At 41.8% G+C, this 23983-nt stretch overlaps 1 protein-coding gene across 1 annotated transcript; it reads left to right on the top strand.

The window, feature by feature from the left end:
- Window positions 1-765: 765 nt before the first annotated feature.
- Window positions 766-23726, top strand: LOC135712835 (arylsulfatase B-like). Its single transcript, XM_065235901.1, has 5 exons — window positions 766-1009; window positions 1106-1433; window positions 22286-22674; window positions 22739-23045; window positions 23111-23726. The coding sequence occupies exons 1-5, from the start codon at window positions 976-978 to the stop codon at window positions 23724-23726; spliced, it is 1674 nt and encodes a 557-aa protein (XP_065091973.1). The 5' UTR covers window positions 766-975.
- The last annotated feature ends 257 nt before the right edge of the window (window positions 23727-23983 follow it).

The following is a 23983-nucleotide window of genomic DNA, read 5'->3' as shown; positions in this document are numbered from 1 at the left end:
TTTCGAAGATCTGTGAATCAGCATTGCTAGTTCAATGTTTCAACTGTTAGATAAATTCGCGAAAATGTTTTGGGAAGGTATTTAAAATTGGCAAAATGTGAATATATTTTACCCCATGTACCCTACCTATAGGCACTGGCGACAGTTTTATTATAGAGTAGTGAGGTACTACTTGAGGTCGGTGGTGGAGTGAAATATAGGTCAGGATCGTTGCGGTGCCAATGCAATATGGTTAGAGTGTGATGTGAATGTCAGAAGCTTGAGTGAGTTGAATAAAGATAAGAACATTTGTTTTCTATGCACTCTGGAAGCCTTGTAGTGGAAGACAGTCCAAAATGAACCCGTTAGGGTAGAATGGCACGACACGGTTTCTTATTCTGCAATCGTGAATTTGACGAACCGGTTTGCTTGTTCAGCACCTATAAGAGCCTATAAGCTATAGCATGAATGCTTAGGTTGTGAACCATTTGCCGAGATAAATTTAACTCGTAGTTAAACGTGACATTTCGAAAGTTATTTCTTATATTCGAAAATCCCCGTGCTGTCGATCGACCGGTTTTCGAGCCACGGTCGTCAAAATTTAACTTCTTGTCTGTCAGAAATAACCACGCTCGGATAGCAGGGTTAATCGATAACTTTCCATCTGTCAAATTTTAACCAAAAGTTAAAATAATCCACCAAATGGTTCAAAGCCTTATAAAGTTCTAGATTAGAGAGCGGGAAAGTAATGAGAAACAGTGTGGGGTCATATTACACCAGTGGTGCCTTTTGGACTGCTTTCCCCTACGTAGACAGTGTCTGAAGTGGCGGTTATTTGTCTAATCATATACTCAGTTGATGTTTTGCATTGCGCGGTAATAGTTCGCCGGTCGTGCTTCTTCTGGACTTGTTTCAACAAACGGTGGTCACGCTTCAAGTGATATTTATATGCAACTCCGTTGTGGCGCTCGTGGAGTCACCAATTTGGTTGATTAAATGTGTATGACAAGGCAATTTGTCGTAGTTTTGGGTGAGTACAACATTAGATGGATTACTTGATCTGAAGGCTTTCTATCAAACGTAATCTAAATGGAAGAATTTATTCACCAATGCTTCTTCTTTTCAGGATTCCTTATCACACTATGGGCTTCGGTAGCAAGTGAAAAGCCACCGCCGAACATCGTCTTCATCCTAGCGGACGATCTCGGGTGGAATGACGTCGGATTTCATGGATCCTCTCAGATTCCCACTCCGAACCTGGACGCACTTGCCTACTCGGGAGTGATCCTGAACCGGTACTACGTGTCGCCAATCTGTACGCCTTCGCGATCTGCTCTGATGACGGGAAAGTATCCGATACACACCGGAATGCAGCATGGCGTCCTGTACGGCATGGAGCCCCGTGGGCTTCCGCTTACTGAAAAACTTTTGCCGCAATACTTGAAGGAGCTTGGGTAAGTGAACGCAGTACACGCAAAAAAGGGTTCCTTTATTCGTTTCTATAACAATCATGAATATCAGATCTCTCAGTCTCAAAACGTGATGAGTTAATTCACATTTTTATGAATAGGATCCCAAATCCATGAACTTAGTTCATGTCTGTTTTCCACCACCAATAATTCCGTAACGTAATCAAATCTAGACAAACATTTCAAAAGGTCAAAAGGTTGAAGCTGATTGGAGAAAAAATAATTTGAATTTTTGCAATATATTTTTAAATGCCATTCTGAATTACGACATAAAACGATAATCTTTTGTATTCTCGAATGCATAGGTTTTTTCAGTATCAGTTCGGACCTGTCAAATTGGTCTAATAGCAAAGATTAATGTTACTTAGGACCTTGTAAAGAATACGGTTTTGAGGTCAGATAATTACAACTACAACATTATTTGTAATTGTTGATGGGCTTAAAACTACTATTCTGTCAATTTATTAAGTAAACAACGTTTATATTAAGAACTTGTCGATTATTATTTTTCTGATGTATGCAGGGAAAATGAAAGTGTTTGGAAAATTTACATATTTTTTCATATTCTGTATATTTTTATTAAAAAAACTGTTTTTTTTTCACTCTACATGATTTGTTTTACATTTATTAGCTCAAGCTGTTCATCAATAATTCACATTCATTCATGTTATTCGATCAAATCTACATCGCTGTCGTCCAGTGGATCAAGATCCACATCAAAGTGGTCTACAACGGTATTATCACACTAAAGCTTCATGTTGACATTAGTATAGCATTTCCAACTAACTATTATGAGTTTTAGTTTTTCTATTCCACGTGAAACACGAGATGAAACAAAGGTCCTATTAGCATTTGTCAATTTTTTTGGTTGAATGACAGATTAGACTGTAAACATGTTTATGGTCCAATCAGAGAGCTGAGCGATATTATAATTTTTTTCAAATTGGACGTTTTTTCACAAATTTTTAAAGTTTTCGGAATATTGATAATTAAAATTACTAGAACAATACTTAGAGATGGTGAGCTCTGCAGTATAGATAAGCATTAAATCAACCGGTGGTAACTAACGATTTTAAATTGGCTCACTACTTGACTAGCCTATTGGTCCCAAGCAAATCGATTAACATACTCCATTCTAGTCAAGATTCTAGTACTTACCTTTGTTTGGTTTGATTCGCTATGAAAGTTTGACAGATAAAATTATCGGCAGAAGTGGGAACAATCGGACTGGACTCGAAATACTATTCGAACTACAATTGAAAGGAACGTCTTTATTTGTCAGTAGTATAATTTGAACTGAAGAAAATGAAGTTATGCTCTAAAAACAAGGCATACTGCGTTGTATATACTCAACACTCCTCCTCAACGCTGCTACAGTAGACCACACTGCTTCCTTAGAAATTCCAACCGTATTCGTGGTAGAGGTTTGGTTAAAAGATCCGCGGCCATCTTTTCCGTAGGGCAGTACTCATACTTGATAACACCTTTCGTCTTCAGGTCCTTGGAGTAGTGAAATTTTGTTGAAATGTGTTTGGTACGGTTACTGAACTTTTCGGAGTCCAGCATCTACAAACAGCTTGTCTTCGAATAATATTGCTTATGTTTTCTCCCCTAGGTACTTCAATAGTCTCTGCAGCCAAACCGCTTCTTGGGATGCTTCGAAAAGAGCCACGAATTCCGCCTCTGCTGTAGATAGTGAAACGCAGGATATCCTTGCTGAGATGCAGGATTGCAATGGTTCCTCCGCAGTATTTGAATACATATCCACTATTGGACTTCCTGTCGTCGTGACATTCTCCCCAATCGGCATCAGCGTAACCCACCAGACCAGATGAATCACCACTGCTACTCAGCCGAAGCTTCAGATCAATCGCCCCCTTCAGGTAGCGAACCATTCGCTTCAACTCGTTCCAGTCACGTTGGGTTGGGTAACTCACCTTACGACTCAAGATTGAGGTTGCCGTTGCGATGTCAGGTCTGCTGTTTACTGCGATGTACAACAGCTGCCCAACTACCTTTTGATATTCTTGATTATTTGGGAGCTGGCCATCGTTATCTTCCGTCCTGATGTACCCAGGATCAATTGGCACGGTTGACATTTTCGCATCCTGTAGGCCAACAGAACAGATGACGTCTTCAATGTATTTCCACTGGTTGATAAGAAAATCTCCAGCATGGTCTCGATCGACTTCGATCCCGAGGTAAAACTTGACATCACCGAGGCAGCTGATCTGGAAATTTCTTGCAAGCGTTCGCTTCAATGCGTCGATCATGCGTTCATCCTCGCTCGCTACGATGAGATCATCCACATACACGAGAACATAGCACCACTTGCTACCAGCTCGCTTTCTGTACAGGCAGGGATCTGCGTCACATCGCTCAAAACCATCCGCTTCCATCACCTCATGCAGTCGCTGGTTCCAAGAACGAGCCGCTTGCTTGAACCCGTACAAACTTTTCTTTAAATGGCATACCTTGTTTTCCATACCGCTGACGACATACCCGGGAGGCTGCTTCATGTAGATGTAAGAAAGTTAACATCACGGCTAACAGTTACTTTTCCATTCGTCTCGTCCACCAGGCGGTAGCCTTTGATACTTCACTGTATCCGACGAACCTGAGCTTGACAACCTTCCGATCCAGCTTACCTCGCTTTTCATTTGGTACATGGCAGTACGCATCCACACCAAACCGCTGAATGTGTCCGAGATTGGGCTTCTTCCCGACCACCGCTCATATGATGTGCCACTGATCGACCGTGATGGCAGCCTGTTCTGCATGTAGTTTGCAGTTACCACTGCTTCTCCCCAGAAACGCTTGTCCAGATGTCCGTCAATGAACATGCACCTGGCCATTTCGACAAGGTAACGATTCTTTCGTTCTGCTACCCCATTTTGCTGTGGGGTGTATGGTGCCGTGAGCTGGCCGATGATACCGTTTTGCTTCAGGAATGCATTGAATGCCTTGCCAGTAAACTCACCACCCCTGTCCGAGCGGAGAATTTTGAGCTTCCTTCCAAACTGCGTCTTTACTAGCTCAACATATTTCTTCAGTTTCTGGAGCGCTTCAGACTTCTTCCGTAGCAAATAAACGACCGTGTACTTACTGTAGTCGTCGATGAATGTGATGAAATATCGTCTTCCGCCCAGAGTCGCCGTCCTCATTGGTCCACGATATCAGTGTGAACCAAATCCATCACCGCCGATGACACACTTTCTGACGTCTTCGGAAACGATGTCCTGTGCATCTTACCTTCAATGCACACTTCACATGCATCAGTGCAGCTGCATCTCTTCACCCTCACGCTGTTGACCAAGGTCTGCAATTTCAACACCGCTTCGCAGTCTCTGTGTCCCAATCGTCTGTGCCACGCATGCACGCAGTCATCGTTCGTCATCACCATGGATACGTTTTCGGTTGATTGACAAATTATGAACAAGTTACCAACGAACTCCGCCATAGCACATATCTTTTCACCTTTCATGATTCTCGCTCCAGTTGCGTCGAATGTGACGACGAATCCTTTCTGCACCAGCCGCTTCACGGATAGCAAACTTGACTTCATTTCAGGAACATACAAAGCGCTTTCTATTGGAACTTCACGTAGTCGACCCGAACCATCTAGCCCATTTATTCGCCCAGCACCTCGGCCTTTCGAACGTACCTTCGTCCCGTTGGCGACCCAAACGTCCTCAGTAGCTGCATCATCCAAATCCTCGAAGAAGTTCCGGTAATTTGCAATGTGGTAGGTTGCACCGGAATCCAAAATCCATTGGTCTTCCGCTTGACTATTGCATCCAGTGAGAAACGCGTAGCTATCATCATCATCTTGCTGCGATACGTGGTTGGCTTTCTGTTGCTTGGATACTGCCTTTCGGTGCTTGGATACAGCTCCGTTTCCTTTCTCCGCCTTCCATACTCTGAACTTTTCGCAATTTGCCTTCTGGTGACCTAACTTTTTGCAAAAGAAGCACCGGTCTTTTTCGGCCTTTGAACTTGCATACAGAACAGCTTCAGGATTATCGCTATCATCGTTGCGCTGCTTCTTTTTCTGCCATTCATCGATGAGCTTGCCCTTCACCATTTCCAGGGTCAAATCATTCTCTGGTCGAGCTTCAAGGGCGGTTACCAACGTCTCGTACTCCTCCGGCAGACTGCTGAACAAAATCGTGACCAACTTCTGCCGAAGTTCTGCCGAAGTTCAGGAAAGTTCTTCAAAAGTCTTGCTGAAGCTCAGGGAAGTCCTGCTGAAGTACAGGGAAGTTTTGCGGAAATTCAGAGAAGTTCTGCCGAAGTTCAGGGAAGTTCTTCCGAAGTTCAGGGAAGTTTTGCCGAACTTCAGGGAAGTCCTACCAATATTCAGGGAAGGTCTGCCGAAGCTCAGGAAAGTCCTTCCGAAGTTCAGGGAAGACTTGCCGAAGTTCAGGGAAGTTCAGCGGAAATTCAGAGAAGTTCTGCCGAAGTTCAGGAAAGTCCTTCCGAATTTCAGGGAAGTCTTACCGAAGCTCAGGGAGGTCCTGCTGAAGTTCAGGGAAGTTCTACGGAAATTCAGAGAAGTTCTGTCGAAGTTCAGTGAAGTTCTGCTAAAGTTCAGGGAAGTTCTGCTGAACTTCAGGGAAGTCCTACCAGTGTTCAGGGAAAGCCTGCCGAACATCGGGAAAGTCCTGCCAAGGTTCAGGGAAATCCTGCTGAAGTTGTAGCCGTCACTGGTCGATCTCGGTAAAATATGCGGTTTAAGCGCCATTCCGGTAAAGGAGACCGCATGCCATGTTGAGTTTTGCCCGGATGAGACTACCTCAGGGCGAGTCCAAGTGTAATCTTTTTAAAAAGAAGAGATCGAGCCAGCTTCACTACCACCGAAATTGAACTTATTCCAAAACATCAGTAAATCAGCAAAGTGAAATCGTGACCCTCAGATTAGGGAAGGTGACCTCGGCCGAACTTAACGGAAGTTAGATTTTCCCACGAACTTCTTCGAACTAGATCGGTAATGCGAGAGATTATTCCGATCGCTGGTCCTTCGTTCAAAGTCGGGTGTAGCCACACTCTTTATTTTCCCAACTTTCCCGAAGATTTCACTGGACTCGGCCTTGGGAGAAATTGTACAAGGTCGAGTGGCTTTACTCACGAGGCATTCTATTTTTATAGTAAATCGACCAGTTTCGTTTTGCTACTGGCATAGTTTTTGGCGTATGGATTAGATCTATTTCATTCTTATCTTATTTATGACTATATTACTATTTACAACATGGAGTGACTGTTACAAAGTTCAGGGAACTGTAACCGTTCTGTTACAAAGGTTCAATACAATATTTTAAATATGCACCATGTGATCGAGCATTCAAATAAACTTGTGTAACACTTGCGGTGAAACCCACTGGGCAGACGACACGGCCATGCTTAACGGCCGACTGCTGAATAAGGCGCGCATGGCCGCGGCAAAATGGTGACAAGGAGTCACGGGTGATGAGCTGAAGGGTTCTGCGATGCTTAGAGAACGGCCATCGTTGACTTTATCTCAGGCGAGCGTGTAGACCAGAAGTGTCTGTGGAATACATTTTAACAGAATACAGTGCGAGTAGAGGCATTCCACGAAGGTTCGCAAATCGATCCTGACCGATCATTTCCAATTACGCTGAAACTTTGCACAGTTGTTCCTTTTTAATAAAGATGCCAATTTGTGTTATCAGTTCTTCAAATTGAATCACGACTACTTTTTTAACAGGGCCTGTGTAAAAATAGTACTAATGAGTTTAAAAATATATATTGCCAAAACGCTTTGTTCGATTGATTTGGTGTTCTCAGCAAAGTTGTAGATATTATTTTGGCAATTGTGTTAAAAGTATACACTGTAAAAAATTTCGTTTGTTTCAATGAAAAAAATTATATTTGTTACTAAAAAAGTTAATTTCTCAAAAAGTACATTTTTGAAAATTTTCGTTTTAAACCTTATTAAAGCTCATAATGTTTGTTACAAACTGGCAAAGTTTGGTAATGGTAAACTCAAAAACAAAAAAAGTTATGTTTTTTTGAAAATTTCACGATTTTTACATTTTTATTAAAAACACACGTTATTTAACCGTGTATATTTTTTCAAGAATTGCATTTTAATTTTGCACAACTTTCTTCAAGATGCCATAGCAATCAAGCAAGCCGTTTTTGCAATGTTAAAATGTTTATTTTATAAGCGCTTTTCTTCAAAGGTCCTATTGGAAAAGTAGTCGGGGTTCGCTATTACAATTTGTAATAGCGAATCCCGACTACTTTTTTATTTTCAAATTTCAACTTAAATCCACAAAATACATTTTTCTGCTCTTTTTTATTTTTTTTATTCGGAAACCTTATGGACAGATGATACATAATTTATTTTCATTGTAATACACTTACTTTCTATTTTTATTTACATCACTTATTAAAAACATTAAATTTTTCGGCATCATTATCATTACAGTTTGTGTAACGTTTGGCTTTAATTTCATTTTCTGAAACAGGAATGAAAGAATGAAACTTTTGAGTTCCTTGAATTATTTTTGCATTATTATATTGCTCGTTGAGGTGTAAAGGCATACTTTTGTATTCCTCTGTTGTGGCAAAACTAAATGATAATTTTGTTAATTCTTCTTCTTTTCGATTATTTGCCCAATTATAAAGCTCTCTTGCATTTTTATTGGATGTTCACGTTTTTTGGCCAAACTTGCTCTAGTAGCACAGAACAGAAGGGGAAGTGAAAACAAATCGGTGAATCAAAAAGTGCTCGTTTTTCTGCTCAACGAGCGATGTGATGTGGTAGCGTTCCACATAAGCTTTCTATGTGCACTCACACTATCATAGCATGCTGCCTATCTTAACTGCAGGCCGAAGATGCCTTCTACCGCTAGGTGCGCTAGTGTTCGCAAATGACCAGTGGAGCCACTTTCTGATTTGAAGTTCCACTCCTGTGCTAGTAGCCATGCGTTTTATTGTACCTCCAGTAGCGTCACAAGGACCTTTCCCATGTGATGTTGCAAAGAAATGCCATTCGGCTTCAATTCCATACTTTGATTTAAATTTACAAAGGCTAGCAAAATTTTTCCGGTTCTTGTACTGTGACGCGGCTCCATCGGACATAAAATAAATCTTGTTGATATTTTTACTTTGGTTAATGCGTAAAAAACTTATCATTTAAGAAATAAATAAGTTAACAGCCACTGAGTCATGCCTTAACTCTTCAGAAATTATAATAAAACTTAAATGTTTAACTTGCATATTTTCTCTAAAATATATAACAAATGGATGAATGGTAGCTTGTTGGACATTCCAGTGATAAGACTGAACTTCATCCTGTAACACAAAGCTGTAGTTTTCGGAAAAATCGCAAGTAACTAAAAATTCACCTTCTTGCAAATTATTTCGTGTAGTTTTCAAAAAATTAGATTGCTGTGTTTTTATGAAATCATGTGGTATCAAACTTGTCAATTTCAAGCAAGTTTCTAAATCACATCTATCCGTAGTAAGCCACTGTTCAAATGAAAGCTGATGAAATTTTTTCCTCTAATTGTTTTAATAAAATGTTTTCTAATGCGGAAGAGTCTGGACAATCTTCACAACACCGTAGATAGCAAATATGTTGTCTTGTTTTCACAAAGTAGGCTGTCAGTGAACGTTTTTACATCATTTAAATGGTTAAGCTTTTTCAAACTGTGTAAAATTAGATTGATGTTTTCATGCGTTGTGCACACGCAAACATTGTGGGTTCCAGAGCTGGTTAAAAGTTTACATTGCTTAGGGCGGATTTTTGCAAATGAATAGAATCCAATTTTTACATTGCAGTGAATTTCATTGACTCGTTTATAAGCTTCTCTCAAAGTCATCATAAGTAATCTTTTTTGAATGGCTTGTCGTTTTCTTCCTTTCTGCACAGACACATAATCTTTTTGACCAGGCTTACATCATCATCTTCAAAAAAATTTATGACTGCCAATTTTGTTTCATCACTTAAGGCTGTGCCATATTTTGCGGTTTTTGACGAATGACCTTCCTTTATCAACTTAGCCTCTGTTGCAATATATCTACTAGCAATTAATTGATCCATAACTTTTTGTGTTGACCATGAATAAGGCAATAACGATAAAATTAATAATTTTTCACTTCTTGCAGTGGATGCATTGGAAAATTTTTCCTTCATGTTTTCTAAAACTTCTTTGAGGTCATTCACTTCGTCAGCCTCAGGCGCGAAGTTGAAAAGATTCTTTCTAATACCTTCGTTGATTTCACGGTGCTTCTTTTCGGGGTAGCGAACCTCGACTATTTTTCCAATAGGGCCTGTGTAAAAAAGCGCTTATAAAATAAACATTTTAATACATTGCAAAAACGGCTTGCTTGATTGCTATGGTGTCTTCAAAAAAGTTGTGCAAAATTAAAATGCAATTCTTTAAAAAATATACACGGTTGAAAAACATGTGTTTTTAATAAAAATGTAAAAATCGTGAAATTTTCAAAAAATTCTAACTTTTTTGTTTTTAAGTTTACCATCACCAAACTTTGCCAGTTTGTAGCAAACATTATGAGCTTTAATAAAGTTTAAAACGAAAGTTTTCAAAAATGTACTTTTTGAGAAATTAACTTTTTTAATAACAAATATATTTTTTTTTCATTGAAACAAACGATTTTTTTTACAGTGTATATTTTTAACATTATTGCCAAAATAATATCTACAATTTTGCTAAAGACATCAAATCAATCCAACAAACCGTTTCAGCAATATATATTTTTTAACTCATTAGTACTATTTCTACACAGGCCCTGTTAAAAAAGTAGTCTTGATTCAATTTGAAGAACTGATAACACAAATTGGCATCTTTACTAAAAAAAGAACAACTGTGCAAATTTTCATCAAAATCGGAGCCGATAAATTAAAAAAAAATTAAAAAAAAGTAGAAGGGTCTGTGCCTAGGGGCACGAACGGAAGCTTGACGTAGGACCGCTAGTGTACGGAATAAATGTGAAGAGCATTTAGTTCTTTTAATTGATCAATTATCTACTATCTCAACTCTTTCCGTTTTTGAATTGTAGGCGTACCAAATTTGTAGTAATCTTTTTAAAGAGAAAGTTAATTAAGAGAATCAATCAAAATCACTTGCACCCCTGCTTCCAAGTTTAGTTACAAGATAACAACTCTGGAGAGCATTTTGTGTGGTCGTTGAGGGCTCTTGTGGTTCTGAATATGGACAAACAAGCACAGATAAATTCTATTTCAACTCTTTACTGATGTAAGCTTGATGGCCATGAAAAGGGCCGTTTTTTGAAGAGGACATCCATGGTGACTTACGCTTGGCGTGTTTAGTGTAGGTGACAGCATCACGGACCTCATTTTCCAGGAACACCTTCAGCACACCTCGTAGATCAGACCGGAGATACGTTTGACACCACCACGGCGAGCCAGACGACCGATGGCGGTTATCTCGAAGAACTTTGCGATGCCGCTTGGCGCCTCCTTTACCAGACCGTTTCCTCCTTTGTCACGACCAGTCATTTGTTACTTGTTATGTGTGAATGAGTGGACTAGCCACCACCTTCCTACTGCTGCTATTGATGTTCACCACGCCGTCCGAAGCGAAAATGATCTAATGCCATAGTAGTAAAATTTACGTTTATTTTCTGGGTTTTATGTTTCAACATTTGATTTAACATTTCAATTGGTTAGCCTTTGGCTCTTCATCTTTGTTCTAGTTAATTGGTTATTCTAATGTGATGATTGCGTTTAGCGCTAATTTACAGGATACCCTTTGTGGGATTGTTTTGGTTTGAATTTAAAAATTTGATAACCTACCTACTTGAGCACCTAACTACTTAAACTAAGTTGCCAAATCACGAATGATCTGGTGGTTTGATCGCAGACAGGCGACTCTGAACCTTTCCAGCGTGGAAGTCTTTCGCTCCTCGAGTGTTGGAAGACCGGCCAGGTGGTGAATCTCAGAATTACGAGTTCGCGGTGGACTGTTAAGGATCATTCTGAGGATCTTGTTTTGGATCCTCTGAAGCTTTAAGTGGTGGCACTTAGCACAACTCTCCCAGATTGGCATACCATACTCAATAGCCGGCAGAATGATTTGCTTGTGGACAGCAAGCTTGTTTTTGAGGGACAGGGTGCACTTCCTGTTTATCAGAGGGTAGAGCGACCTGATCAAGATGTTACACTTGGTGGATGTCTTGTCCACATGGGATCGGAATAGCAATTTGCTATCGAGGGAGAGACCAAGGTAGACTACTTCACTCGACCATTCAATGGGAGTGCTATCAAGATGGATCTTGACGTTAGCAGGCGGGACAAGCCGAGGTGAATACGAATGTGGAAACAGAATGGTTTGTGTTTTAGCTGCATTGATACAAATCTTCCAGCTCTTAAAATAGTCGGACGAAACATCCAGGCCTGATTGTAGTTTACTCGCCAGAGCACGGATCACTCGACCCTTATAGATGATGGAGGTGTCATCTGCGAACATTGACAGGATACCACCACCCGGCAGGGGAGGAACGTCTGACGTGAAAATGTTGAATAGGATAGGCCCAAGCAGGCTACCTTGAGGGACCCCTGCATCAACGTTGAAAGTATCAGAGGAGACATTGTTCAAGTAGACCTGGAATGATCTGCCCGACAAGTAGTTTTTGATGATCTTCACGAGGTAGTTCGGAAAGTTGTATCGATGCAGCTTGTACACTAGACCATCATGCCAGACATTGTCGAACGCCTTCTCGACGTCCAACAATGCCATGGCAGATGTATTGGAAACAGACTTGTTCCGCTTGATGATGTTAGTAACCCGTGCGAGTTGGTGGATGGTAGAGTGGCCTTTCCTAAACCTGAATTGCTCTTTGAGAAAGATGTTATTATCATTTGAAAACACCAGCAGACGGCTGAGTATCAATTTTTCGAATAGCTTCGAGATGGAGGACAAGAGGCTGATGGGGCGATAGTTTTTGGCACTGGTAGGGTCTTTGCCAGGTTTGTGAATTGGAATAACTTTGGCTAACTTCCAGCATGCAGGGAAGTAGCCAAGCATTAAACACTTGTTGAAGACCACTGTAAGGTGCTTGAAGAAGTCAACACTCAAGTTTTTCAGCTCGAGGTTGACCACTCCATCGACACCAGCGGCCTTCATGTTCTTTGTTGATTTAATCGCTGCTATCACCTCATCAGCCGATATTCTACTTTCGTCAGGAACAACTACGGGGGTGGCAGCGACACTAGCCATTGCCTGTGATACTGCAGGCTCGTGGGGACTCACCATGGCGTGGCCAAGGTTATGTGAATTTTCAAAGTGTTGTCCAAGAGCATTGGCCTTTTCAAATGGGGTTATTAGTAAAGATGGGTCCGAATTTTGGTTAGGAGAGGAAAGGGGAGGAATGGGCCTCGGCTTATTTTTCAAAATCTTTGCCATTTTCCAGAATGGCTTAGCACAATCTGGGAGAGTGCGAATCTTGTTTGCAAAATCGATATTTCTGAGATCCACCATCCTGGCTTGGATGATTTTGTTCAAACGGTTGCAATTGGTCTTCAGGTTAGGCAGCCCAGTACGCTGGTACTGCCTACGGATCGTGTTGCGGAGTCTAATGAGGTCTTTAGTAGGCCTGTCAAGGTTCAGAGTGTTACTCACCTGTCTGGATACTGGTACATGTAGCTCCCTGGCCCGGGAAATTGCTTGATCGATGGAGCGCAGACACCGGTCAACATCTTCGGACGATTCCGGTTGGACATCGTAGTCTACAGCGGTGTCGACGCAATGTTGGAACTGACCCCAGTCAACACGATGATAGTTGCGCCGGAAAGCTTCAAATCGATTTACGGAGGATCCAACCTCAGTTACCACCGGGTAGTGGTCCGAGCTGAGTTCCTGATAGGTGATAGGTTGAGCGATGTTGTTGCCCATGTTGCTGATGAAGACATCGATGGTAGCGTGAACACCGGACCGACTCAACCGGGTGGGAGTTTCCGGACTCAAGATGTTGTACTGCGCTTCCTGCAGGTCGTTGTTCAGGATGGTGCCGTTTTGATTGCGCCGATTGTTGCCCCAAGCTTGATGTTTGGCGTTCAGGTCGCCAGCGATGATAAAGTTTTCCCGTCGTCGTGTTAGCTTGATAATATCTCGTCGCAGATCTGCTGCCGATCCGTCCCTGATGTTGACTTGTTTGGGGCAGTAAGCCGCGACGATGGTGATGGGGCCGATAGGAGTAGAAACTTCCACCCCTACGGCTTCGATGATCTTCAGCTGAAAGCTGGGCATCAGTCGACAGCAGATGTTTCTCCTTATTGCAATAGCCACTCCTCCTCCTCCAGAGTTGGTTCGATCTAGCCTCACGAGCCGGAAATCGGGAAGGTAGACGTTTGTTTCAGGCTTCAGGTGGGTTTCAGTTATGATGGCAATGTCGATGTTTCGTTCATTGAGAAACTCAACAAACTCGATGTTTTTGCTCTTCAAGGAGCAAGCGTTCCAATTTACGATCTTGATGGCTTCACGGTTCATACTTAGTGACAAGGGACAGGGCAGCATGAATCTGTTCAGATCGAGTCTTGCAGGTGCGCAAGATGATGATGACCTCGGCCACGAGCGTCACAAGTTCCTCCGAGGTGAACGGAGAATCGTCGACAGGCTCACCTGAGACAACACCAGCGTATGATAAACCAGGGGTGGTGGAGGGACCTGGCATTGGCTGGGCAGCAGCAGCAGCGAGACGATGCTGGACTGTTCGATTGTTAGGAATACTCACATGCTTGACTTGTTGGTTGTTGAGCGGAAGTGGTTCTAAGTTCGGAACATGTCAACGGGGCTGGAGAGCTGGGTACTGGACTTCCGTGCGTGCAGGAGGCGAACGATGATTACGGAGGCGACCGGGCTGATTATTGATCGTAGCCTTCCGACGGATATTGATGAACTCCACTCGCTTGGGACATCCGCGATTGGAGGCTTGGTGGCTACCACCGCAGTTGACACACGTTGGCTCGATGTCATCATCTTGCTCACAGGACGCAGTCGAGTGAGTTCCAGCACACTTGCCGCAGATAGTCTTCATATGGCAGTTTTTGGTGCCATGGCCGTAGGAGAGGCAGTTCATACACTGCGTAACATCACGATGTTGGGATTTGTAATGTTCCCAACTGATGATGACCTGAAACAGGTCCCGGATTTTGGATCTCAGAGCCGCTAGACTGGTGGATCCCTTCGTGAAGTGCACCAGGAACAACTGGTCACGGAAGCTGGTGTTGTGGTTGGAACGCCGGTTTATTGGGAACACCGCCTCAGGTTTAAGCCCAAGCCGCTCCAGCTCGGATTTAACCACAGCCGCCTCGAACGACGGTAATCCACGCAATACCAGCTTCAGTGGCTTGCTCGATGGCAGATCGTGCGTGAAGAAGTCAACGTTGTTTTCCTTTAGGAAACATCCTGTTTGATTGTACTCCTCCAGGCTGGAGCACATGATTTTGGTGCCGATGCTGCAAAGCTTGAAGCGAGGCAGCAGCTTGTGTTTTGCCAGTTCGGCACGCAGCTTGGCAACATCCTTCTCCGGCGTGAAAAGCGGGGGAATCCGCTCTCTTGCAGCGATGGAAACGACGTCACCATCGCCATTTTCTTCGGGGAGCACCGCAAACTGGTTGGCTTGCAGTACCCGTTTTCCGGCGTCATCCTGCGACGCGCTGTGCTGGATTACCACTTTCTTTGAAGGGCCTGCTGCTGAATCATTGGTACGTTTACGCACCATTTGTTTCGTGTTGGCAAGTTGCAGTAAACTTGCCAGAACGCGCGAAGGTGGCGACGCTTCCACGGCGCAACGCGACAGCACAAACCGAATCGAAGCGAGAACTCGAGCGAAAAAGAAAACGAACTGAACAGCTCAACAGTCGAGCAAAGAGTGATCTAATGCCATACAGCAGCGCTCTTTTATATCTTTTCAGGTTAAAGCAGAATGATGTGCAACCAAGTAGTATAAAAGCTACAAAGACTCCTCCCATTATGAGTAGTTTGCTATCAAGTAGCGACACCGGCTCTTTTCGTTTTGCGTACACGGCGAATGAGAACGACCTAAATTTGAGTTTAGTTCACTCATAATCGCTAAAAGTGCAGGAACTCAGCGATGAGTAAATTTGTCTCATGATTTCCTGTGGAAAACCTAAAAAATCTGCCAGAAAATGAGGAAATTGACGAAAATTTTATTCAGCCTCAGAGTAGTACCAATAGACTGAGTGAATCCAATCTTTACTTTTCTCAAATTCGGGAATTTCCTGGAAAACCCTGGGAAAACATGAGGCAAATTTACTCATCGCTGAGTTCCTGCACTTTATTTCTTATTTCTGAGATAACTAAACTCAAATTTGGGTCGTTCTCATTCGCCATGATATCACCTTGAAAGATATCGACGCCGGTGGTTAGCGTGATTACCTCACACCCCAGCAGGCCTGGGTCCAATCTCAGTCGGCACCACCGGCATATTCTAAGGCATAACATCTCTGATCACGCCTTCATTCGGGAAGTAAAGCCGTTGGTCCCCGGTTGAGTTGATGGGTCGATTGGTAGGGTCCAGGTGTGGGAGTTGTCTCCCTGGCGTCGGTAGCATTGGAGCTCAGTACAGAAAACAAATTTCGCGTCACTTTTCAATAGGTCCTATCTACATTGATCGATTCTCTTCATCGACATTCTCTTTCGTAAATAAGTCGGCTTCACAAATGTTTCCTGCCGTCTTCGTCGAATTTGATGCTAGATTGTTGCTTCTTCCATCGAAAATATCCGGCCGTGGCGATTCAAAGTTGATCAAAATAATGTGTACCTCTGCTTCCAGTTTGATTACATGAGCATTTTGTGTGATCGTTGGTTCTGAATATGGACAAACAGGCAGATGAATTCTATTCCTACTCTTTACTATAATAAGCTTGGTGGCCCGGAAAAGAGCCGTTTTGTTGCCAAAGCTGGTGATGATTTAACCTCCGAAACCAAACAGAGTGCGTCTCTGTCACTTCAAAACGTAGATGACATCCATGGCCGCTCACGCTTGGCGTGTTTAGTGTAGGTGACAGCATCACGGATCTCATTTTTCAGGAACACCTTCAGCACACCTCGAAAATCAGACCGGAGATACATCATCTCGAAGAAATTGCGTTTGGTTCTGAATATGGCGATGAGTGTGCAAAATATTACGCAATTCCATTAACGTTCAAAATCTTTCTTAATTTGTTACATGTTCCATTTTCGGTTTTCACAAAGTGTACCCCCATATAGAAATTAAAGACGTAGTCCTACGTCAAAAACGGCATCACTGAGAACGGCGACAAACACTAGTGACACGTGGTATTTGATAATTTGTGTTAATTACCCCATTTCCGGCCTATTAAGCACAACCCGCACTTAGTCTTCCTTAATCTAGCGCAGTTTAGCACCACATGGAATGTTACTATTACTGATGGCTTCCAAATTTATTTACCATTCCATACGTACCGTAAGATTTGATAAAGAGAAACCAACCGTTGAGATATTGTCAAAAGTCTAACATTGTTGCTTGACGCTAAACTCGGCCTACGGATTCTAAACTTGGCCTAACGCTTTGAAACGCCATTGAAACGCTAATGAATTCACTTCGGACTATCGAATGAAGATTCGGTCGGAGCGCTTCTTTTGTTTTTGGGAATAATGGGTGCAAACCTTCATATCACGCGTTCTCATTGACTTCGTTCCGTAGCTTATTAACTAAAGTATGGTACCAAACGCACAATTGACTTGTTAACTCTGAAATCAAGGATTTATTTGAAGTTTTCTGCTCGATAGGCCCAAAATGGGCGATTAAGCCGAAGTAGTTCTCTACCCTATCACTTGAAAAATGTTTTACTACCACTTCTGTGCGTTTGATTTAATTTTCTTCTAGATAAAATTTGTAATTATTTTAATTTTTACAAAAGCGAAAACGACGAAGCAAAACAAAAAAACGTTTTTTTTGCAGTCCGGCCTACTTCGATCCTATCAGGCTTACTATTTAATGAAATTGTTTGCAAATCTTTATTTCTTAACTACTTTTCGAAGGGACGTAAGGGACGTTTTTTGTAAACAATGCATTTGATCGATGATTTTGCGTTACTGGTAGCTCGGCCACATACGCTAAAAGCTTCAAAAGCTGATACGTCCCTTTGCAAAAGTAATCGAGATGTTATGTTTCACAGTTCCAGGTAAGTCTCAGGTCTTGTTTTTTTTTCATAGTCTGTGGCTAGGAAATTTGTAGAAGATGTTGTACAGCTGGCTTTATTTTTATTCAGTGTTTGAAACATTACATTACAAATTATTATTTTAATTTAATATGAAACATACGTCATAGTTTACTGCAATCTCAAGCTGGTCAATTATTTGAAGTGTACTTACTATCTAAACTGATCTTGCCTCCTTTTTATTGAACATGCTCAGCGTTTATCAATTTACACCCCGATTCAAATGCTGACACAGTTGATAAAGAATCAACAACAAAAAAATACCTAGTTCTGTTCCGACAAAAACTACCAAGATTATCCTAAACGGATAATCGCCAACGGGAATGGACGAGTCAGCAAGTAGCATGAACTCATTTTTGAAGTTGCAATTTCTCATTCGACCTCCATAATCAACTTCCGCAACGAATGTCTCAAGCTGTCGGGTAGCTTGTATCATACCGCCTATAAAATATTCACCATCAACTAAGCAGCCGGAGAATAATAATAGCGTATTTTGCTGTTGTAACTCAATTCGAAAATTTGCGAATCTCCACTTATTTTCGTCCGTGGCAATCGGTTGCGGTGTCATCTGCGTACTTGTCACCTGCTGATGGGAAACGTCTCCGCATTGACATAGCATCGTGATGTTGAAAGTACGATCGGACCTCATTCTCATGTAAAACTTCATACATTCAGGATGATAGTGGTACCAATCCGGAAACATGTTGAACGGACTGTGTCCTTGCTCATTGGGTTGTAGAACTACGACGAAACCTTCAAAGTTGAAATTGTGCGGGATGGCAACGGCATTAGGTAGATCAGTTTTCCAGCACTCTTGAACATCCAAACAGAATACCGAAGGAAACACAATGGGAAACAGAAGCGTTAACATTATGGCGATATAGCTCATAGCGTCGGTCGACGATTACTAACCGAGGTCAAAGAAACTGTGACGAACAACGATGGATAGGATTGCAACGGAAGTGAATATCTCAGGGGAAATAAGATAATGAGGTGGCACAATAATGTTGCACACCCGGAAATCCCTTAACGAGTGTACGGATGTATTTGAGTTCACTCACTCGAGAAAAAGTGGGGGTGCAGTGAAGAGAAGTTAATAAAATAATATCACAACAAATTGCTTTTCTTCTTAAAAAAAAACCTTTTGGGATTTCGATCTTTTGTTACTTTTGTTTTTTTGTCCTGTCGACCTTTTGTCTTTCGACCTTTTGTCTTTCAACCTTTTGTCTTTCGACCTTTTGTATTTCGACCTTTTGTCTTTCGACCTTTTGTCTTTCGACCTTTTGTCTTTTGACCTTTTGTCTTTCGACCTTTTGTCTTTCGACCTTTTGTCTTTCGACCTTTTGTCTTTCGACCTTTCGTCTTTCGACCTTTTGTCTTTCGACTTTTTGTCTTTCGACAATTTGTCTTTCGACCTCTAACTCTAAAAACTAGTAGGTTCCGAAGAAAATTGCTCAACTTTTTGGCTCAGCTCTGGTACTATCTTAGGTCCCAAGCTAATCGATTCACCCCTCGAAACATAGGAATATCCATGGTGGGTATACAAATGGTGATACAGCTTTGTCACTATATAGGCGAGGAGGTCGCGGGGGGGGGGAAAGTACGGTTTTAGAGCAAACTGTAAACAAACTCGGTCGCTGTCCCATACAAAAATCAAACATGGCTGAATCATGAATTTGACACATTAGAACACCTATATGTAGTCACCTTGGGAAAATCCACTAACCTCTCATTTATCTGTCAAACTTTCATAGCGAATCAAAACAAACATAGTGTAGGACTAGAATTTTGACTAGAATGGGGTACGTAAATCGATTTGCTTGGGACCAATAGGCTAGTCAAGTAGTGAGCCAATTTAAAATCGTTAGTTTCCACCGGTTGCTTATACGTTTTATGAAAAATCAGTAATAGTCGAATGGACTATAAGTCGAATGAATTTAAAATTGACGAAAGATCGAATATACAAATGCTCCCGGACCAGAAATTTGCGGCATCGCGAGTGATGCGTCAGAAGTGCTGGATTTTTTAATCTTTCTATGATGGAATTGCCGTAATAAGCGGATACCATATACTAACGATATAATTGATGGTACGACCATACCACATAAAGTTGGGATGATACCCCGAATTGGTGGTTAGGCGCTTTTTATGTTTATTGTTTATGCGGGTGGTGATCAGATGTACTCCAAGCACCTGCAGTTAGCTTCCAATTAAGTAACGCAGGCGAAAGAGTGGTTAATGCTCTCAATGCTTCTGTGTGCTGGAGAAGAGTGGCAGGAATGTTCAGTGCTGTAAATTCTCAAAATCAACTGAACATTTTTGGAGAAAATGAGAATAGCAGCTATTCGCTATCAAACGGGAGCTCCTTCGAATGGGTGATATCAGTTGCTTAGTCATTTGACGAAGGCATGGATTATTCTCATTTGAGAAACGCTTGATATCATTCAATTGAGTGTAACCTACACATAAACGGAGCTCTGGTCGACATTCCGGCGAAAAAGCTAAGCCAACCCGACACCAACCTGACTTCTACCAAAATCCAACCCGATATTGACCCGACCTAAGCCCAAAAGTGACCCGACAACAACACGACATTGGGTTGACATCGACCTTAAATTTGCCTTACATTGATCCGACATCGGGTCGATTTATCTTTTCGGGTCCATTCTGCTGGGTTTCTTCCATACTCCACTGTCGTATATCAAATGATAGTGAGTGACTCAATTGACAGTGACGATGAGCTTCGAATGAGAAAGGGGCTCTTCAAATTATGGTCATGTGAGAATACGTTTTCACAGAATTGATTGGATGGCTGTATTGTTTCATCCTTAATCGAATGATATGAAAATTAACAGCACTGAGAATGATGCTTCGAAAACATGGAAAGACAGGATTATTGCAGACCATTTTGGTGAGAGCTTTCCTTTGTAATTTATTTAATTGTATTTCCATTATCACATAATCTTTACTTTATATTGCCGAATAGAGATTCCTAAATATATTTCACTACCTATCAACACAAATGTTCCCTCCCGAGACATCTATGAAGGTTGTACGGGTTCCCTGTACCTTCTTGTTTTGGAAATTTTGATGTGTGGGAAAAACCACTAATCCAAAGTGGTTTTTCACGGCAACTTACTATATTTTCTGCAAAATGTATTGGTTGACCATTATAAAGCCCCCCACGAATTGTGCAATTGCATATGCTTTGCTATGCTATGCTATTAGAACCCCCCTGCACCTTGTAAGAATTTAAGTAAGCCTCCACCACCTAAATCTAAGTTAGATTTCATAATTTTAAGAAAATCGTTGAAGATTGATTGATAACAATTTTGTCTGATTGACCTGTCTAAGCCTGATTGACTTGCCTTACTTCATTTTAATTTGATTCTAGCTTTTGTCCATTTCAAACTCTTGTCCATTTCCACATTTTGTCTATTTTGACCTTTTGTCCATTTTGACTTTTTGTCCATTTTGACCTTTTGTTCATACGACTTTTTGCCCATCCGATTTTTTTCCATTCGATCTTTTGATCCTGCAAATTATACTCAACCTTGACAAAAGGTTCAATGACAAATGGTCGAAAGAACAAAAGGTCAACTGGACAAAAGGGCCAAATGATGAGAAAGGGGACAAAAGGTAGAATTGAATCAGAGGGACAAAAAAAAAGTTAAATGGTCAAAACGTCTAAGGTACAAGAGGTAGAATGGACAAAATGTCGAATGGCCACATGTCAAATGGAAAAATGAACGAATTGTGAGAAGCGGGTCAAAAGGTTGAGTGGAAAAATGTCGAATGATCAAACCCTCTTCTCATCATTTAACCTTTTTTTTTTCCTTTCGGCCTTAATTCATTCGACGTTTTTTCATTCTTTTTTTATTTCGACCTTTTGTCATATAATCGTTTTCAGATGTTGTAATATTTTGAAGAATCATATCACGGTTCCGGCCCAAAGAGGAACAAAAAGTTGAATGGTGTCTAAATGTCGAATGATGCAGAGTGGCAAAAGGTCGAATGGATAAAAGATCGAATGGACAAAATGTTGAATCATTTGAAGGGAGACAAAAAGTCGAATTGACATAATGATTTGTCATTTAATATTCAACGTAACATGTCTTAAGAGTGTCAAATATTCTTTTCGCAATTTTTCATCTGACCAACTGGGCTTCACAACAAAATGTACCACAGTTCGACCATTTTTCTCTCTTTGATTCATTCTTTCATTTGTTCTCTTCTCATCATTCGAACTTTTGTCCATTCGACCTTGCGCCCCTTCTTATCATTAGACCTATTGTTCCTCTTTTAATCATTCGACCTTTTGTCCGTTTGACCTTTGTCCCTTCGACGTTTTTTTTTTCACTCGGCGGTTTGTCATTTGATCTTTTGTTATACTATCCTTACCACTGCCAAGTCCGGCCGTTTTCGTAAACTGCTGCTTGCCCGGAAATGTTTCAAATTCACAACTAACCATTATATCTATTGGGCATCCGGTAGCTAGCAGTTTAACTTCGCTGATCCCTATCTTAAGCAAACTGATGGCACTGCAAAATTAAAAAAAATAATAATTATTCGAATAAGTATGCGTTCAAACAACATAAGATTCATTCAATTATTCCAGCTACATGAACCACATTTACGGCAAATGGCATCTGGGATCTTACACACGTAGGTACACTCCCTTGGAGCGTGGTTTCGACTCGCACGTTGGCTTCTGGACCGGCCATCACCATATGTTTGACCACACGGCCGTCGAAAAGGGAACGTGGGGTTTGGACATGCGACGAGGTTTCGACGTTGCTTACGACCTTCACGGGAAGTACACAACCCACGTCGTACGGGATGAGTCAGTTGCAGCCATTCGGAACCACAACACTTCTTCGCCGATGTTCCTGTATGTGTCCCATGCGGCAGTTCACTCGGCTAATCCGTACGATTTCCTACCAGCACCGGACGAGACGGTTGAAAGTATGTCCGGGATAACCAATTTTCAAAGGAGGAAGTTTGCTGGTAACTCTAATTCTTCAAATGATTCAAAAGTAGTTTAAATAGAATAAAATTTCTTATTCCTCAGCCATGTTGACGGAACTGGACCAGTCGGTAGGGACAATCATCATTGCTCTGAGTGAGCGGGGAATGCTGGACAACTCGATCATTGTGTTCAGTACAGACAACGGAGGCCCAGCGCATGGTTTCAACAACAATGCTGCTTCGAATTGGCCGCTCAGAGGAACGAAGAATACCCTCTGGGAGGGAGGAGTCCGAGGTACTGGCTTCATATGGAGCCCTTTGATCGAGGAAAGGCGCCGAGTTTCACACCAGATAATGCACATCAGTGATTGGCTGCCGACGCTACTGGATGCTGCCGGCTATGATTTGGAGTAAGTATGATCGCTATATGGCTGTTGAAATTATTTAGTTTTATTCATTGATTATTTTGTTCTAGCAATCTTCCCACGAACTTGGATGGCATAAGCGTTTGGAAGCAACTTCAAAATGGAAATCAAACGGGCCGCAACGAAATTCTGCACAATATTGATGACATCTGGGGAAGTGCGGCTTTGACGGTGGATAATTGGAAAGTGGTTCATGGGACCAATTACGAAGGACAGTGGGATGCTTGGTATGGGCCAGCAGGAGATCACGATACCAAATCGTACAACGTAACAGCGATCTTCGATTGTCCGACTGGAAAAGCGCTGAATAAGCTTAGGATGCTTCCACCGGAAGAGGAAATTCTACATCTCAGACGGGAGGCAACTGTTTATTGTACGAATGGGACCAAGAAGAAATGTGATCCGTTGGAAGCACCCTGTCTCTTCGATCTAGACAATGATCCGTGCGAGTTTGACAACTTGGCAGATGAATATCCGGACATTCTGGGAGACATACTGGTAAAGTTGGGCGAGTATAATGCATCAGCGGTGCCTCCTGGGAATATGCCGTTGGATCCCATGGGTGATCCTCGCTTCTGGGGATATACGTGGCATAATTTTGGAGATGAGCTGCCAATGAATGAGCTTGATGATGTTACTGAAAGTGCAAACAATGAAATGACTTAAAGCAAATGATTGTGTTCTACATAAATCCGAAATTGATTGTCCTTGATTTACAGTTGCTTGTATGGCAATTATAAAGTATGGTACAGTTAGAATCTGAACGCAAGAAATCAGCTCAATCTCAGCAAGAGCTAAAAGGAAGAGGAGACAATACGGGGGCGAAAACGAACCACTTTTGTGTCAAACGCGAACCAGCTCGTGATTGGCCGATTTGAAATGCGTAAGATAGAGATAGAGATAGATATAAACTAAGAGGAACT

Source organism: Ochlerotatus camptorhynchus, unplaced genomic scaffold (genome assembly GCF_037179485.1).
Source record: "Ochlerotatus camptorhynchus isolate MF236.1 unplaced genomic scaffold, CSIRO-AGI_Acam_v1.1 ptg000503l, whole genome shotgun sequence".
Lineage (NCBI taxonomy): Eukaryota > Metazoa > Arthropoda > Insecta > Diptera > Culicidae > Ochlerotatus > Ochlerotatus camptorhynchus.
The sequence above is the reverse complement of the archived record's forward strand: the minus strand, read 5'-3'. Positions and strand labels throughout refer to the sequence as shown.